We start from the raw sequence: 19,249 nt of genomic DNA, 5'->3' as shown, positions 1-19,249 counted from the left end.
CTAGAAGTTCTTTCATAGTAAATTTAACTACTTGATTCTAAAATTAAGTAGCTGAGACTCCTGAGCCAGGCTGCTAAGAAAGACCTCATAAATCTTATCATTGAAGTTTACATTAGTATAATAATCACTCCAGTCACAATTACTATCATGACGCTACTGGCTGGAGCACTTGAATACACATCAGCAGACGTCAACAAAGTCTTTAATTGCTCCAATTTTCTTTAAAGTATTTTAAGATCCTCCCGTGAACGAAGACCTACACAGATCTATATCTGATGTCCCTCTGCGGTATTCTAAAACCAAAGTCTATTATTTTACGTAATTTCAATTAATTTTTGTGTGAATATGTTGCATTGCATTCCTGAAGGGAAATAGAAATGGTTAATGCTAGGAAGAATAGTTAAAGAATTTCCAGTACTCATTTTTATTACACAGCGTGAAACGTTCGTCCTTATGCTTTTCATTAAGTGATTTAAAATAATTCGCGGCATAATATTCCCATCAAAAATTTTGTTTTCTATTATGTTGTAGGTAATATTTTAGACTATCCAAATACCAAAATAATTAGGTACCTTTTAACTTTTACTAAGCATGTGGAACTCGTGAACATGTTTTATAAATATATTGTTACGTTTCTTTCTGACACCAGTTGTTGCGTTTTTCTCTTCCTTCACGTTCGTACGGGGTTTGTAGATTTGGAGTGAATAACGACGACACTTGATGAAGTATCGAAACACACTTTATTTACCAATATTAATCAGGACAGCTCTAAAACACTTTTACAGTAGTCGAAGATCTACTATAAACACGCTGACATGATCAGCGACACAGCCTCCAGGTTATCAGGCTATCACGGTGGAGACAGCTTCACGGAAAAGAACTAGAGTACACCTCTCGACTCTGCTTGGTCGTTCTCGGAACTCCACGTACTCTTGAGACTTCCCACGCTACAACTCGCGATGCACTCGACGACACGCAGAACACAGCTCCCGACTCTTCGGTTCAGTCGTTCCTGGAGCTCAACACGCTCTCTCGACGATGCACTAACCGCGATACACTACGAGACTCTTCGATGCACTCGATGACCAACTCGGCGCTAGACGAGGCACTCTCCCCGACTGCGGGCCAGCAGGGTTTATATAGCTTTCGGCTTGTGTTCGAGAACATTCTGGGCTAATCCGGTAAGAATTCGTTCCAGAAGGTTCTCCATCCGTCCATGATATAGCACCAATTTTGTCACCAAATGGGCGATTTCTGGCCATATGTGGCAACCCTGCCTTCCTTGCTATTTTATGACAACCCTAAAACTACTTTGCGGGGAAGCTATCTTACCGCGCTTGTACATTTCGTAGCAATATTAAAAACTGAGCTGTCCATTAACTACATGCCATAAAACCTTATTTCTGTATTTTTATTAAAGTTCTGAGTATTCAGGATAAGCGTTATTATAAATAACTTCAAATGAAAAGAATTTATCAAATTTGTACAGAGACCTTACTAATTTAAATATTTTTTACTGGCCCCTTGAAAACAGTCAGACGACTTAACGCCACATCCTAATCTTTTAGTAAAGTAACACCAACACAGAAGAACATTTATTATAAATCTTTTTGCTATCTCGTTAGAAATAACGGTACACAGCCTACATGACAACAGAAATAGCCTCCGCAGCTCATCGGAACAAGAGAGCAGAATTTGAATTTTAAATGTATTTAAAGTACTTTATTTACAGAACAAAGCGCGCCTATAAATCTTGGCTCTGGCCCTTTACTAAAGAAAACCATTTCGGCTAGAAGGCTAAAGCTGATTCAAGTAATTCAGAAGCTGGAAAAAATAGTAGGGAGATGGTCAGCGGTCACTGCCAAAATCTTCCTCTTAAGCTCAAGAACTATATACTTATATACACTAACTAATTCGGAAGCTTATGGGAGCCAGTGAAAGTAGAAGTGGCAATAAAAGTAAAAATATTAAGGTAACTGGTAGATAACCATAAAGCCCTACAAATTTGCCAATTTTTCTGATGATTTTAAGAGGATATGATAATTATGAAATTAAGAAAGTAATATTAAGGGGTATTTTACCCAAAATATAGTGTTTTTATTAGTTAATACTCAAATACTAAGTATAAATGTAATTGCCATATCTTTTATTTAGATCGAAACTTAAATTGATACTGGCAAAATGCTCAGTAAAAAACTGCGTTGATTACAAAGTATTACCTATTGTATGTCACAGAGGAAAGGAAGAATAACTTTGTTTTCCTCCAGGTGCTGTTTGCCCATTAGATGAATTATGTACTATTGCTCATAAATATGGTGCAATTACATTTGTTGATGAAGTTCATGCTGTCGGCTTGTATGGGTACCATGGAGCTGGGATTGGAGAAAGAGATGGTTTGCTGCATAAAATGGATATCATTTCAGGAACATTAGGTAAGTCATTCTGAAGCAGTTTAAAATGTTGCAGAAAATGAGACACCATAACCATATTTCAATGCATGTGTCTTGTCTTCATTTGGTTAATGTTAGTTATTTATATGATATTTTAGAAAATGTTCATAAGATTATGTTAATCTTTCAAAATATGATTACAGGTAAAGCTTTTGGAAATATTGGTGGTTACATCGCCAGTTCTGCCACCATCGTTGATATGGTCCGTAGTTATGCCGCAGGATTCATATTCACAACATCTTTGCCCATTACTGTCTTAAAAGGGGCTCTTGCATCAATTAAAGTAAGGAGTTTGCATATTTCTGCGTAGACTTTGTAATCCGCATAGCACTTTTAACCATTGTTTAAAAATTAACAGTTTCTTTAAATGTTTTCAAAATACAGGATGCGTAATCTTCTTTTGCATGAATAGTTTACATTGTTTTAACGTTTGTTTTGATTAAAATTGATAGAAACAGATAAATCTAAAGGTTACATTGATTAACATTAAAAGAATAGAAATCAACCTATTAAATATGTGGAATCATGCTTTTTTGTCTGCGTCTGAATTCAGCATAAATATCTAATTAAATTTCTTAAATGACCATTCACATTACCTCATTTTTTTGTGTGTATATCAACTATAAACATTATCAAATAATAGTAAGCTGGATTTTAGCTGCTTTTTCTGTTTTTAATATATATACTTTTCCCAATACTTAGATTTTAAGAAGTGAAGAGGGAAGGTTTCTAAGAGAACAGCATCAAGAGAATGTAAGATATCTTCGTAAATCCCTTCAAGAAGCTGGAATTCCAGTAGTCCATTGCCCCAGTCACATAATTCCTGTGCACGTAAGATATATTCTTCGAATTCAATATCAGAATTTCATCATGTGTTCTATTCTCTTGTACAAATTGAGGTTATTAGAACTCGTCCATAGATTTCATTCATAGATGAAATATTAAACTATTAGTTCCACATTATTAAAAATTTTGTCTTAACCTGTGGTGTAACCCTGACCTTACAAATAACTTAATTGCAGTATTTTCCCCTTACAGTTTGATCCTTAAGGTGCAAATTGCTATTCTTGAAAACAAACTGAGCTTTTCTTTGGGGTTTCTTTTCTTCTTCTTTCGTATATCATTAATTTAATTTCACAATAAGTAATCTGATGCTGTCTCGAGCTTTTCAGTGTAGGTAGTAGAGATGGAAAATAAAAGTAATGGCAGATTCACCTCGACGGATAGCGGCGCCAAATTACACTGGTGTGCAAAAATTAAGGACGAGACGGTTTTTTCAATATAACTTTGTACAAAAGCTTTCCAAATCAACACATTTAATACCGTAAGATCCCCAATACCTAAGGACATGAGTAATGTAAGCAACACTTACTAAAAGAGAAATCAGAGGGATAAAAAGAAGCTTTATTGAAAAAGTAGCATGGAGCGCAATGCGACTGAAGGCCGAAACATCCCTGTGATGGGTATCCAGCAAGAAACATCCGGTCTTTAATAGGTGATATGATCTCCCCTGACTGCTAGGCAGGTTTCACAGCGTCTGCCCATGCTGAGAATGAGGGTGTCAATGAGTTGTTGAGGCATTGCTGCCCATTCGTCTTGCACCGCCAATCGAAGCTCCGGAATCGTTACTGGTGGTAAGGTACGAGCTGCCAAGCGTCTGCCGAGAAACTCCCATACATGCTCGATGGAATTGAGATCCGGAGATCGTGTCGGCCAATCCATACGTTCAATATCCTCACTCTCTAAGAGCTGTTCGGCAGCTACTATGCGATGACATGGTGCATTGTCGTCCATGAAAAGGAACTGCTGACCCATAGCGCCTCTAAAAAGACGCACATATGGAAGAAGAATCTCGTTACAATAACGGGTCCCGTTGACTGAACCTGCGTCGAAGATGTGAAGGTCTGTACGACTACCAAGCATGATGCCTCCCCAAACGAGAACACCGCCACCTCCATACCTGTCCCTTTCAATGATGTTCGAGGGATGATTGCGGCTTCCCCGCTCTCTCCAGATGAGTATGCGATGAGAATCGCTACTCAGACTGAATCTGCTCTTATCTGTAAAGAGTACTTGTCCCCATTCATTGTCTCTCCAATTCCGGTGTTCCCGGCACCACAGAGAACGCCTTCTCCGATGGGCAGGCGTTAAAGGTACACACCGTACAGGGCGTCGTGCAAACAGACCACCACCGTGCAGTCTTCTGGCCATGGTAAAACGCGATATCGGTCGTCCAGTCGCCTGTGTCGAGTGTCTAGCGATTTCTCCCGCTGTCTGCCGCCTGTTTCTTTTGGCCTGTAAGGCAATATACCGGTCATCTGCGGGTGTGGTTCCTCGTGGACGACCACTACTAAACCCCCGGATAGCTGTTCCTGTAGTTTGAAATTGTCTCCAAAGTCGTGAAACGATGCTGTGAGCAATCCCGAACTCTGCAGCCACACTTGTCACACTGCGGCATTCCTCCAACTTCCCAATGATTCGACCTCGGGTAAAAGCATCCAGATGTCGTCTAACAGATTGATTATTCGCCATTTCTCGCTGAGGCAGCAACTCGGTGTGATTTTAACTGCTATACGGCGTGCAATCTCTTTGCCAGAAATACTGATCTTATGATCTTACACCGACAACATGCTTTATACTACTCAGACACTCCCCCATTACGTCTACCTGCATATCGGCGCATGTGCTACCGTACATCACCTTACTTTATCTCCTGATTGGTCTTTCTGTCCGCTCTGCCTCTTCGTTCAGCTGATATGCTAATTTTTCGACTTCGTCCTTAATTTTTGCACACCAGTGTAAATAGCATATTATGGAGATAGCACTCTATAACTGCTGCATTGTAACCGCAAGAGAAAACCCGCAGTTACTATAATTTCAAACTTGTTGAGGTGCTAGAATGTACAATGGTATTGGTATCAAATGAAAATTTGTCATTATCAATTTTCGGTACAAGGCCGTGGAATTAAGAAGGAATTGACATTGTGCCCAAAATCAGAAGCCAGAAACCACTCAATGTTGGTTTTACCCAGAATCATCTTTCTTTTATTCAGCCCTCGTGTATTTCTTCGTTATAATGGGATGCTACAGACGTTTATGAGACTTTCAACAATAATTTTGATACTTTTAAAATCTAAAAGGATACAATAGGTTGTTGTTCTGCTGTTACATCTTTAGAAAGAACTGAGGAATAAAAAATGAAGACTTCCATGCGGACGTCGTTATTGTACTTAAAAATAATTTATATTTTCCTTTCCATTCACATTGATTTTGCTTTCTTTTGCGTTAACTTTCCTTAAGCGTGGTCGTTTCTGTATTGAAAGTAGCTATCTGTAGTTTACATTGGAGTTAAGATAGTGTTAGATGTAACTAATGTGATGTTATTTAAATATTATTTCTTAACTTTTAATACATAGTATACCTAAAATAGTATCTTATAGGATAGTTGAATTACGATTATTCAAACGATTGTTTGAAAATGAAAATTTCGGTGATTTTATATTCGTAATTTTATATTACTTCAAATTAGTTTTGTGTTACACGTAACTGGTATTTTTATAGCAAATAAAATCAGATAATTTTTGTTATGTGATTTGAGTGATCTCACTGAAGTCATAACAATATACATACCTAATTTTATCGTTAAAAATTTAGAAACTAAACTTTTCTGTAAGCAATACGTTTTGCTTCTCGTACTGATTGGACGTACCACTGTACCCTTCATTCATTTATCATGCCAAAGAACAGCGGTGGCTTAATTTTCCCATCGAATGTATGCAAAGAAACGGGGAAAGCTTTTTTGAAAGTGCATAGCTTTAAATAACAGAAACTGCAACCCATTGCAACTGTTAGCACATTATCATCAGTTGTACTAGAAGGCTTAGTACCTATTGAGCTCAAACAGGTTTAAGAGCTTTGTTCCCATCTGAGTCTTTGAGGGGACATTCAGTAATTTTATTCTGAATTGAGCCCGATCGAGAAAATAGTCACCTATTTCATTTTCATCTGTGTTTTTGGCACCCCTTCTACTCAATGCTTTTAATAACATAACAACATTTTTATCGTAATTTATCTTGTTGCGATGTGATTATATACGAAAACAACGCTACATAAAAATTTTGGTTTCATTTCTATTTATTTAATGAAAGCTTTTAACCTCATTTTAAATGTTTCCATGACATGCTACAAGGCAGCTTGGTTATCATCTCTCAAAAATCGTAACCATTAGTAGAAATTTGTCATTATTTTGAAGCTATAAAATAACTTGCTTAATTTCATCGTTTTAAAAAATAAAATGTCTGGTTTTGATAAAATTTCCACATTAAGTTTGCTCTAAAAAATCAGTTTCAAGAAACTTCAGATGGATGCACTTCCCGAGGTACTTTAAGAATAATATAGCATTCTATTTATAACATTCGTTTTAAGACTAAGTTTATAACATTAATACAGATTACAAATATTATTTCCACATACTATATGCCAGCGGCCGTCAACCCTTAGAACTTCACGGACCACTACATATATAATTTTATATTTGGCGGATAACTAATATGAATTAAAAAAAGAAGAAAAAAAGATAAATACATTTATTTATACAATAATAATCAGCAAACTACACATATTTCGTGCACATTGAAAAGTTATATGAAAGTATAAAAATCTTAGCTTGTACAGAAAGTTCGTATTTCCCTATTACTGAAAAGGAGCTTCACGGAAAGCAGTATCAACAAACCGGCAAACGCTAAGCAATATCAATAAACTGATATTGTTATGCCGCCAGATTTTAATTATTGTAAACGTAATAATCATCGCTTACTCAGCAATGGCGCAATCGATCAACAGTTAGACAAAACAAAAATGGAAACTTCCAGTGATGCAATTATAAACAAGAATGCAGATGGTTCTCATAAAAATCCATCAAGTTGCTTATTCACACGGAGAAAAACTGTGTTAGTAACGACTACAATAACATATTTTTTATAATTTAAAAGGAAAGAAAATTCCAGTTCGCGCTATTGTTGATAACAGCATCATATCCATGGATGCCAACTCTCGCTTTCAAATGTCGGTAGATGCACCTGCAAAGTAGCTAAAAAGTCGCTAAATTCAGAAGAAATTTCGCTAAAAGTAGCAGTTAAAATTTAAAAAAGTATAATCCATATTCCGTAATAGGTTTTGTTACTCGTCGTTTCTTAAACTGAATCTTGATAAAAATATAAATAATGTCCCAATTTTTCAGCGGACAATCAAAACGTTTTCACGGACCACCGGTTGGCGACAGCTGCTATATATTGTTCATATAATTAATAAATTATGCTGCAAAACCGTTTTAAATAACACTAACCTCAACGAGTTATGAGCTTAAAATTATAAAAGATTATTTAAATGTTTAACTTTGGTAATAGTTTCTTAGTCACCCTGAATCATAAATTTCCCATTTTACCCGAAATAGCATCGATCTTCATTTTCTTGAATAACTGAGATTGCATTTTAATAAAATTAATAACAAATGTGATAAATTGGTTATTGGATTTTGGAAGAGCTCATAAAGTGGTATAAAATAACTTATAAAATAAGCCTTAATCAAGTTTTTCTGTATATCAGTATATTCTACGGGATTCATATATAATTCAACACTGATGTATTCACTCCCAACAGAATGCGCTGCAGTTTCTTTAGCGTTTTAGAAAGGATTTTGGGAAAGCAATTTTAAAATGAGAATGAAATACTAACTAAACTATAATTTTTAGAAGTTAAAATAATGCAATACTTACTTAAAAACGCAACACCAAGGAACTTTTTCCTAATATTTATAATACTGAAGTTTGTTGTTCATTTCGTAAAATTTCATAGCATGACTTAATATCAAAAAGTTCAGTTATTCATTTTCTAAATTTTTTTAATACAGCTTACTATTTAAGATTATTATTAAATTTTTTTAATTTTGCAGCATCGGTTAATATTTCTAAATACTTTCTATTTCTGAAATTCTGGACTTTCTGTTTTATTCTTTTGCCTATAGTACAGTATTTGTTTAATCTCTTCTCATTTCCATTCTGCCACGAAGAAAATCGTAACATGCTGCGTCAAATGCAGAATAAACTCAAATATAGTGGCATCACTTTTATTTTACTATTCCGGCTGTAATAATAAAGCAGCAAAAATTTGATCTAGTTATACTTTTATTTCGAAAACCCTGTACTTTTTCATACAAATGACGACAGCTGCACTCCTGAGCTGAAGATAGTTGCATAGGTCGAAGGCCCATAATCAAACCACAAAAACTATTGAACTAAGAAATTGTTTTAATGTTACAGGATAAATTTCTTTTCAGAAGTTTATTTATTTCTAGTTAACAGAACATTAAGCTGACTGCTTTAGCTTGAGTTACAAGTTTCATGTAAATTACTCCTTGTAAACAAGAATTACTACCATATTTTTAACTTGAAATTTCTTAAACAAAGCTTGGTTATGGTTAAGGCTAGTTTTCTTCTATCCATGGATAATAACAATCGTGTTTTATCTCTAAATCATGAAAAATGCAAACTTCATCATCAGTTAGGATTTGATTTTAAAACCAAAACTGAGATTATTGTCTGCCATTTCAAACAAATCTTCACTTGCAATTCAAGCTTCCGTTTGTTTTGCTGTCATGCATGCAAAATTTTTACCATAAACTATTTTCGCGCGCTAGTTTAGCTGATGTTCAGCTCATCTGCTGTCACCCAAAGAAATATGTTGGCCCATCAGGCAGCTCAGCGTTAAAGTGACTGTGCATTGGTAGTTCGCCGTGGGCTCGATTCCAGGCGAACGGGTTCACTGCAGGGCGTGTTCGTGGTTTTTCCGTTAGAAAATCTTCCACAAAGGCAACTCTCTCTATAGGGCAGATTAGCTTTCGCGTGCTTTTCCATAATCAAATAAACTAAACCGAAGAGATTGGTAACGATTTTCACTAGTAAGATGTTTGCAATATTAGGATCCGTTTGATACTTCCAAGGAAAAGGGTTATTTGACTATGGTAAAGCACTAGAGGGCTATCCGCCTAGATGAAAAGGTGCCTTCTTGGAAGACTTTCTAAGGAAAACTGGATCCTATACACATTACACACGGGAAAACCACGAAAACGCCCGTGTAGCCAGCCTGTTTGCAGGATTCGAACCTGAGACCGAACTTCCAGTGTTCAGCGATTTTACCACTCGTCTGCTGGTGCGTCACTTCGAAGAAAAACTCTGTTGGATTAATCATTAATATCTTCCCATCGTAAAACTGTCTGCATTAAGGAGGGACGTTAAAACGTATTGATGCTTGACCTCTGTAAACTGTGTATACTGTTTGTAAAAGTTTTTCTAAAGTTTTATTATTTTTAACGCAAAATTTTATTTTTTTTCTTTGTTCAGTCTGATGCATAGCATTGAATAATGCTCACCGTTTTAGCACCTATTCTCATTAGTGTCTTCAGAAGTTCCTTTAAGAAAGCGTGTTGAGATATAGTATTACGAGTTGTCAGTAGTAGTTGTTTGGCAAACTCGCTGGAATTAGTTGAAAAGTCCTGTTCTTGAACTTTGTAAACACTATGTATATAGCGTGAAAATGTTTGAAGAGTTATTATTATATTGCATATAAAATTTGCTTGCTCGGGACGGATGTCTTCTGTGAACAACTGTCTATGAGCCCGTCTATACGTACAGACAAAGTTGCTCAAGGACACAGTAAAGTCTTACTCGCAGACAGGGCGAGTATCTATATATATGTGTGTGTGTGTGTAAGAAATATAAAGAATATGTAAAAGATAAAATTTAAACAAGCAACGCATATTCATTTCCCCTCAGTATTCTATTCTAAAAATAGTAATCTCTATGTGCACTGCGTCATTTCGGTACTAATCCATGTCCTGTGATTCTTACATAATTCTGATCATGTAAATAAAACTAAAATTCAAAGAGCCTATAATAATTTTAGAGCAGTGTTAATTATCCAATCAAAATGCATTGAGAACCAAAACTAACTGAGTTTGAAGTATAATTCCATCCTGAACATAACACACTAACTCGCTACTCTTCGGCCTAGCTAGAGTGCTGTTTGTGGCTTCCTTCTTACTGCAAAGTTATCAAAAATGTAAACCTCTTGAAATAGGAACAAATAATGTGCCTGGCCGCAACACGTTTACTGAAATGAAATAAAAGATTTTATCTGCCTCGTCTTCCCATTCATTATGGATCAACATTTCTACGCAATCAGAAATTCTCCCTCTTCAATATGCCATCCACTTGCTTTGCAATCGGTATTTCTGCGTTTCTACGTCTCAGTGTTCCTACATCACTGATTCTCTAAAATTTCTTTTCATTACATATTCATATTAATTTACATAAAAGAAGATAATCGATTACTTCATGTATAGCGTAAAATATAACATACCTTGCTGATAATACGATTCATAATAAAGCATCATTTTAAATACGTGAAAGAGGAAAAACAAATTTTATTACTTTATAAATAAGTTTATAAGGTATTTCTCCCGACTTTCCTCGCGTGCCTTCGTTGTGCAGTGGTTAGCACACTGAGCCGGTATTTCAGAGGTCTGTGGTTTGATTCCCGGCGAAGGCGGTTGCTAAATTTTCATCTTGACTGCTTCCAAAATTAATTAACCTAATGTTTCTACAGTGGCGCCCGAACTAGAAGCGTTGTGGATGTGGATTCTCCGCACCCAGATTTGGCGATTGGATCCATTTAAAAACCCCAGTCGCCCTTTAAAAAGGGGGGTATATAAAGTATTTATCCCGACATTCCTAGCGTGCCTTCGTGGTGTAGTGGTCAGCACACAGAGCCAGTATTTCAGAGGTCCGTGGTTCGAATCCCGGCGAAGGTGCTTGCTAATTTTTAATCTTGACTGCTTTAAAAAAATACCTAATGTCTCTACAATGTAAAAAATCTAATAATTATATTTAAATTTTATCAATGTAAAATTATTGTGTGATTGATTAACTGTTATAAAACTTTATGTATAATAATTAAATAACACAAAATTATTACATGTAAAAGTTTTAATAATTTTTCATAACTGAATTCTGTTTACAGAATTACATAAATAATAAAACGTAAAATATTTTCAATGGAAAGAACTCGGAAAATAACACAAATGGATTCGATCTCACAGTCTGCTGGTTCACGGAAAATTCATACACTTCGTTAAATACACCAAGTGATTGAGCTAGGTAGACCACATCCACACGTTCAAAAATCATTAACAATAGAACTTCGGAAATATCATCAAATGCAAACAGATGATAAATTGAGTTTTTCTTGTTTGTCAGACTTCTCATAACATTAGAAGATAATAATCCCCTTAAACAGCAAAAAGTATTGTACCAGATTTAGGTAATCCTACCAAATGAAGTAAAAAAAAAAGTACATAGATCTATAGCTTACAATAGCTAATCACTTGTATCAAGGTGAAAAAATATTCTGTTTATAAAGAAAGCAAGCGCAAATTAATATCTCAAATTAAATATCGTATCATAAATAATTAAATTTGTTAATCGTAACTAAGCCATCATAATTAAGTTTGTTAAAATAAAAGCAAATGCAAATAAAACTTTAAGAAATTAGCGGCATATATTATCCGTAAGTTAAACGCTGATTAAGTATCCACTATTGCTATTCCAACTCATGATTTCCGTACGTAATTTCATTAGCCAAATGTCTTCAGCGACAATGTGGCCCATCATACGCAATGACCACGATTCACGGCGCAGGCGCCGTAGACATGTATTTGACGCGACAGAGACATATATTTGACGCGACGGAGACATTTCCCTGTATAAATTGAGTGGCGCAGCCATGTAGAGATACTCGTTCGGGGATACTCTTTGTGGAGATGGGTTTTAAGAGACCTCAAATGCATTTCCATAATATATATATATATGTCAAGTCATCAACTAGCATGTAATTTTACAATGATATAACTTTAAGGCACAAAACAGTTTCCTAAATTACAGGTACTTTATTAAGTTATATTATAAGGTATTTCTCCCACTTTCCTAGCGTGCCTTCGTGGTGTAGTGGTTCTGCACGCTGGGCTGGTATTCCAGAGGTCCGTGGTTCGATTCCCGGCGAAGGCGGTTGCTATTTTTTATCTTTCCTGCTTCCAAAAATATACCTAATGTCTCTGCAATATCATATAACACTTTCATAAACTATAAGATGAAAAAGATGAAAGCCTGCATTGATTCTTCAGTTGTTTTGATCTGTGTAATGCATAATTAATTTTAAGTTTATTATGCATTTCAACCCATTAATTCAAATTTTGTGTAGCTCATTGAATAATTATTTATATTATCAGGACTACTGTTCCTTCTAATCTGTTTGGCGAGCATAACGTGTCCTGACTAGACAGTGAGTTTGACTATAAACTATGTCCTATGGAGGATGACAAGACGAGAAGGGGTAAAGTACCCTTTATTTTCCACGATATTACAGGCGCTCCCGCACTTCGGGATACAAAGACCAACAACTTGTGGTCTGAACGTAAAAAATATGAGACCTACTGACTAACTAAAATTTAAATAAGAGCTAACTTTGAATACTTTACACAAATGATTAACACTAAGATTGACCTTTTCAATTGTTACGTATGTAGTACGCAAACTGCGGATACGTCTTTAGCTTTCGAGAGGAATAAAACCTCTGGCCTTAAAGGCAGACAGCAACTGATGGCAAGCTAGCGTGAAATGCAGTGGCAAGGCAGCTCACTTTCTCTCCATCTAACTCTGCTCTTGGGAAAAAGCCACAATTTAAATACTTAAGCATTACCAAGTATAATTTGCATAAACAAGTTAACGCATTTATTCTGGTCGGAAGTGGAAAATAAAAAATAGTAAAGTTCTAAAATAAAATAAACGTTAGTGAAACTTAAGATCCTTACAATATTTTGATTTGATTATTTTACCTGCGGGTGAAAATTTCTTATGAAATGTAGTCTTCTGTTCGTAAAGTTTTGATATAAAATATAAATGTTTATTGTCGGGTAAATTTTATAGTTTCTCGCATATTTTACAGGTAGGTAATCCGTGGTTTTCAACTAAAGTGAGCAACGAACTAATCGAAAGGTATGGACATTACGTTCAGGCCATTAATTACCCCACAGTTCCCTTTGGAGAAGAAAAACTGAGGATAGCTCCAACACCTTTCCATAAAAAAAAGCTTATGGATGAGTTTGTGAAATGCCTTGTTGAAGTTTGGCAAAGCGTAGGATTGACGTTACAGCATGATTTCTGCAGCAAAGTAAGATTATGGTCAATCTTTTTTTATTTTCGTTTAAAATGGATTACTTATTTTATAATATTTTCTAATGTATGGTTTTCATTTTGAAATGAATTAAATATTTTTACGACTGCTGAAATTTTTATCAGTTGATGTATAAAAGTTGAAACTTAAAATTAGGGATTTAACTTCAAAATTTTATTCTTTCAATTTGTTCTTTGAAAATGCCAATAATTAAAAGTGCTCATACTGTACATATAATAAGAATTTATAAAACATTTCATAAAAATTGAATTTTGAAAGAGCAACATTTCAAATTATGTGTTTTACTAATCCCAAAATTTTCACCACTTCTTTTATTAATATTGTATATTCACAAATACTTAAGAAACTGATACGGTGGAGCACCGTTTATACGTATTTTAAGGGATTATTCACAAACGATGTATAAATGAAAAAGATGTATGAACGAAATTTTAATTTACGATATGAAGCATATATATATATCTATATGCTTCACATCGTAAATTATCGATATATTAGCTTCACAATTCTGACACTAATTGTACTATGATTCTAAACTAATAAGTGGACTGCATAGCAAAAGAACTAACTAATTTATTGACAGTAATTAACTACATTCAGTTCTAATACATGCTCTGGCGTGTTGCTTAGCCGAATCCAGATGGCCAAGTGAGAGTTTCTCTCCCTATCCAATAGCTGGCACTGTATTTTAACTTACCATGCCGCCGCCCGTTGAAATTCCAAATTTCAGCATGTAAATTACAGACAAACATACAATTTAACATTTAAAGAATAAATAATTCTACAGTACAAATATGAAAGTTAATAGGTAATTTATCATGAATATAATATAAAATAATATAAACATTTTAAGAACATTAACATTCACTATGCTACAATCGAACTTATTCTTAAACAGTTCTATTTTAATATAAAGCACAATTTCCAATAAGAACACAATAATGTAAGCTAAGCATTATTATCTTGAGTAGGTAATAAACAACTTTTACTAATACATCGAATATACACACCATTTAATGTTTTTACTTTAACAACTCTGGCCTTACAATCTTTACCAGGTAAAAATTCTAGAATTCTAGATAAAGACCATTTAAATGGGGGAAGATTATCTTCCTTTAACACAACTAACATACCTGCCTTTAAATTTTCTTTATTAATAAACCATTTGGTGCGTTGTTGGAAATAATTTAAATTAATCAGTTTGCCAACGTTTCCAAATAACTTGAATCAACTTGCTAATAATCTGCCATTTAGAAAGTCTATTATCTGTAAGATAAGACAAATCCGGTTCAGGATATGAAGTAATGGAACGTCCAATTAAAAAATGACCCGGCGTTAAGGCTTCAAAGTTATATGCATCTGTTGATAAAGGTAAAATTGGACTAGAATTGAGGATACCTTCAATCTGTGTGTCAACAGTCCAAAATTCTTCTAAAGTCAATTTATAACTGCCGATTGTACGCTGAAGATGATATTTAAATGACTTAATACCTGCTTCTCATAAACCCCCAAAATTTGGTGCTCTAGGTAGAATTAGTTTCCAATTTATATCTTCAGATGTTAAAAAATCTGCTATGTCAGAATTAGATTTAAGTACTAAACTATGCAATTTTTTTCAGTTCTGATTTTGCACCAACCATATTAGTACCGTTATCTGACATTATGGTATTACATTTTCCACGTATAGCAATAAATCTTTTAATAGTAGCAAGTAATGAATCTGTAGTTAAATCAGTTACTACCTTTAAATGTACCGCTTTAGTAGCTAAACATATGAATATAGCAACGTACACTTTTGCATAATTAACCTTTCTCTGATTTTTATACTTGATGAGGAATGGACCAGAAAAATCGAGTCCACAAGTATTAAATACAAACCCTGGGTTAACTCTTTCACCAGGTAAATTTCCCATAAGTTGCTCACATACAATTAGTTTAACCTTAAAACATGTTACACATTCATGTACAACCTTTCGAGATATATCTCGACCATTAATACCCCAAAATTTACTACGAACCTGATGCAATAGTGCTTGCGACAAGTCTGCCTCCTACTCTCAGAAGAGAATCACTATCTAGAAATGGGCATAAAAATTTTAACTAACTTTCGAAAGAAACACAATCCATATTTTTTAAGGATAGAATATACTTGCTAAAATGTTGTAACTGTACATGCCTGATCATGATTTTCTCAGCGTCGTCCAATTCTTTAACAGTTAGAAGACCTTTTAATTTTTTTTTCTTTACAATTGGCTATAAATCTGTAAACAAAACTTAACACACGAATAATACGAATATAATTATTACTAATGTTAAGAATTTGATCTAAAACAAGCGAATTAGAGTTCACATTTATTTTAACAAAGTCATTATCCTTAAGTTTGAGTTCTTTCACGTATTCCACATCAGCCATATCAGATGAAATTACTTTACAAAGATTAGTCAAAAACCTCTCCTTAGTCAAGAAAGTTGGTTCATACCACCATAAATCATTATGAAGAAGATCTTTAGGTTCAGCTCCACGTGATATCAAATCTGCTGGATTATTATGAGTGCTAACTTGATACCGCTCATGAACATCAGTCATGCTGCGAATAACAGACACCCTATTAGCAACAAATGTTCTTAGTTGATAAGTTTCCTTCTTAATCCATGATAACACTATTGACTAATCATTGAAATAATACACCTTGACTATAGGTATTTGAATGGCCTCTAATATTCTTTTCATTAGTTTTACCAAGAGTTCCAAACGAGGAATGATAATTGATTTCAGAGGTGGCACGCGAGAGTTGCTACACAGAAGTCTTGATGAACATTCATTAGAAGATGACATACATTTCACATAAATTGCAGCACCACAGGCTTTCTGACTAGCATCACAGAATCCTATAATTTCTACTTGCTGTAATCCATTGGTTAGAACAAATCTAGGGATGAGATAATCGTTGACTATTTTTAGACTATGCAAAATGCCTTCCATTCTTCAAAGTAATTTTTAGGAAGAGATGTATCCCAATTTATTTTTAGAACCAAAGGTTTTGTAGAAATATTTTAGCTTTTGTCGTAACAGGTCCAATTAAACCTAACGGATCAAAGAGGAGACCTATTGTTGATAAAACATTTCTTTTCGTTCCTGTTTTTTCAATGTCAAGTATCTTTAAATCGTAAGAAAAACAGTCTGTAGACGTATTCCATGACATTCCTAAGGCCTTTGTAATCTGAGGCTTATCCGTAATTTGAAAGGAGTAATCCTGAGTTGCACTTTCTACAATAATTCTGTATTATTTGAACAACATTTGTGTAACTGCATTCCATCACGTTCTAGAAGACAGGCTAACTGTGTCTGCAACTCCTTGGCTTATTGCAGCGTATTAGCTCCAGTGATAATGTCCGCCACGTAACAGTCCTTCAGTATGGGTCTTGAGGCATGAGGAAATTCAGTCGCGTCATCCATTGCTAACTGCTTCAGCACCCTTGTTGCGAGGAATGGTGCACTTTCTGTTCCGTATGTTACAGTCCTTAGACGATAAGTTTGCACAGGACTACCAACTGATTCTTTCCACAAGATCAACTGCAGGTTTGTTGAGATAGTTCAATAAGTATTTGTCTGTACATCTTCTGAACACCAGCTTCTAATGCATAGTTGTACTTTCGAAATCAAATAATAATAGAAAATAAATCTTCTTGAGGTCCTTTCATTAATATTGAATTTAGCGATTTTCCATTGCTAGTAACCGCTGATGCATTAAACACAACGCGAAGCTTGGTAGAGGTTTTTCTCTAGCCGATAAACTCCATGATGACTAAGATAATTGCAAGTCGATGTTTCAATTTTTTGAACTTCTTCCATGTGATTTGGATCTTTATATTCCTTGATAAAATTCTTATATAATGTTTCCATATTCGAATCGCTTTCTAGTCGATTCCACACTTGATGCAATCTTTTCTCAGACCTTCCCTAATGGGTAACTAAACTATATATCTTTCATCATTTTGTCTATAGTGAGTACGCGTGAAATGTTCTTCACGGTATTTTTCTTCTTCACTCAAAGCATCTTCGATATTTTCAATGGATTCAACTTCCCCAAATCTTTATTATATGACATGAGATTCCAAGCCGCAGTTTATGCAGCCATCCAGGTTAAAAGCAAGCTTTCTTCACATTCAATAGAAATGCTGTTTCTTTTACCTGAAATTAATTACCTGAATTCTCGATTAACATAGGTCTGTTCACTGGAGACACTGAATAAAAAATTTTTGCAAAATGGTTTCGACCTCAAGATACTTTTCATCTTGAACACGTAATTTCTTTGAAGTGGACTGTCCACAAATTTCTGCTTGTTCTTCAACATTTTTTCTATCATAAACAACCGTTTTTAGTGTTATCACAGAGAATAACCGGTTTCTTTGCTTACTCAGCTTTCATCAAACCAGTATTCTTATCAAATTCTTTTAAAATTTGAATTTTATCTATTAACGAAGATCTTTTTTATCTTTATAAGACTTTAATTTTATCTTTTATTCTGAATTTCACTTTCGTGACATTTTATATCGGTTAATTCTGCTCTACCTAATTTATTTAACACCGAAATCTATATCTGAGAATCATCATATATATCAGAAAGAAAAAAACATATATTTTTTAACTTCCAAATATTCCCTATGTTCATGAACGGATTTTAAATTCTTGTACCTGTCTGAAATGTCTCATGCCTTTGTTTCCTTCTCCTGTCCCTATTTCTGGGAAAAATACCTTAAGATAGGACTGTGATATGTAAAACCAGCGCAGTAAGTCAAGCAAAAACGATGTATTACCGAAGTTATGGGACGTATAAGGAAAATATTTTACTATGAAAATAAATATGACTGTATCATGACCAAGATGAAATGATGTATAAATATTAAAGACGTATAAACGGCGTTCCACTGTATTTGGAAATCCAAAAAGTTTTTTAAAAAACTAAACTTTTTTTTTTCATTTGTACCCACTTCTTTATGCTTTAATTTCCCTTCTCTTTTTAAAGCTAAAAAAGAAGAGTTAATTTAGAATGTATTAAAAATGTAAATTTTCCTTACAGCAGGAATGTGAATTTTGCAAGAAACCTCTACACTTTGAATATCTGGAATCAAGAATATTACCTCCTTGTGGAGGTATGAACGGATGTCCTCAGCGTCCTCAAGTTTCTGTTGCATAAGAGACATTTACCAAACATTTCGGCGTACTAAATGCATTTACGTTACTGATATTAAATAAAAGTATTTTATTTTTTAGCAACACGTGTAATTTATTCTATCAATCTCAACTTGTTCTGTCTTTATTTTACAAAATTTGTACTCATGCAGTTTAAAAAAAAGTAAAATGAAAGAAAGAAAGGGAGGGGAACTATTACATTTCTTTCTTTCTTTTTTTCTTGTTTTACCACCTTTTTTAAACTGCACCTTCAGATCCCTGAAAACTATATTTTGGATGCCTCTTCACTCATAAATATAAC

General features: G+C 34.5%; 1 protein-coding gene across 14 annotated transcripts in view; it reads left to right on the top strand.

Moving 5' to 3' along the window:
* Positions 1 to 19,028, top strand: part of LOC118204857 (5-aminolevulinate synthase, erythroid-specific, mitochondrial-like) — a 70,473-nt gene extending 51,445 nt beyond the window's left edge. For 12 of the 14 annotated variants that reach the window (XM_085808083.1, XM_085808087.1, XM_085808086.1 and 9 more), the window contains 5 exons: positions 2,268 to 2,432; positions 2,594 to 2,733; positions 3,153 to 3,281; positions 13,506 to 13,730; positions 18,836 to 19,028. In XM_085808083.1, coding sequence (XP_085664209.1) covers positions 2,268 to 2,432; positions 2,594 to 2,733; positions 3,153 to 3,281; positions 13,506 to 13,730; positions 18,836 to 18,952 — 776 coding nt within the window. In that variant the 3' untranslated portion in view covers positions 18,953 to 19,028. The remainder of the gene's footprint in view (positions 1 to 2,267; positions 2,433 to 2,593; positions 2,734 to 3,152; positions 3,282 to 13,505; positions 13,731 to 18,835) is intronic. The other 2 variants (XM_085808085.1, XM_035377153.2) reach the window with 1 other exon arrangement.
* Positions 19,029 to 19,249: the final 221 nt, after the last annotated feature.

Source organism: Stegodyphus dumicola, chromosome X1, assembly GCF_044657685.1.
Source record: "Stegodyphus dumicola isolate Sdum_Otavi_A_Nest chromosome X1, ASM4465768v1".
Taxonomy (NCBI): Eukaryota; Metazoa; Arthropoda; class Arachnida; order Araneae; family Eresidae; genus Stegodyphus; species Stegodyphus dumicola.
Note: the sequence above shows the minus strand (reverse complement) of the source record. Positions and strands in the feature narration are given on the sequence as shown.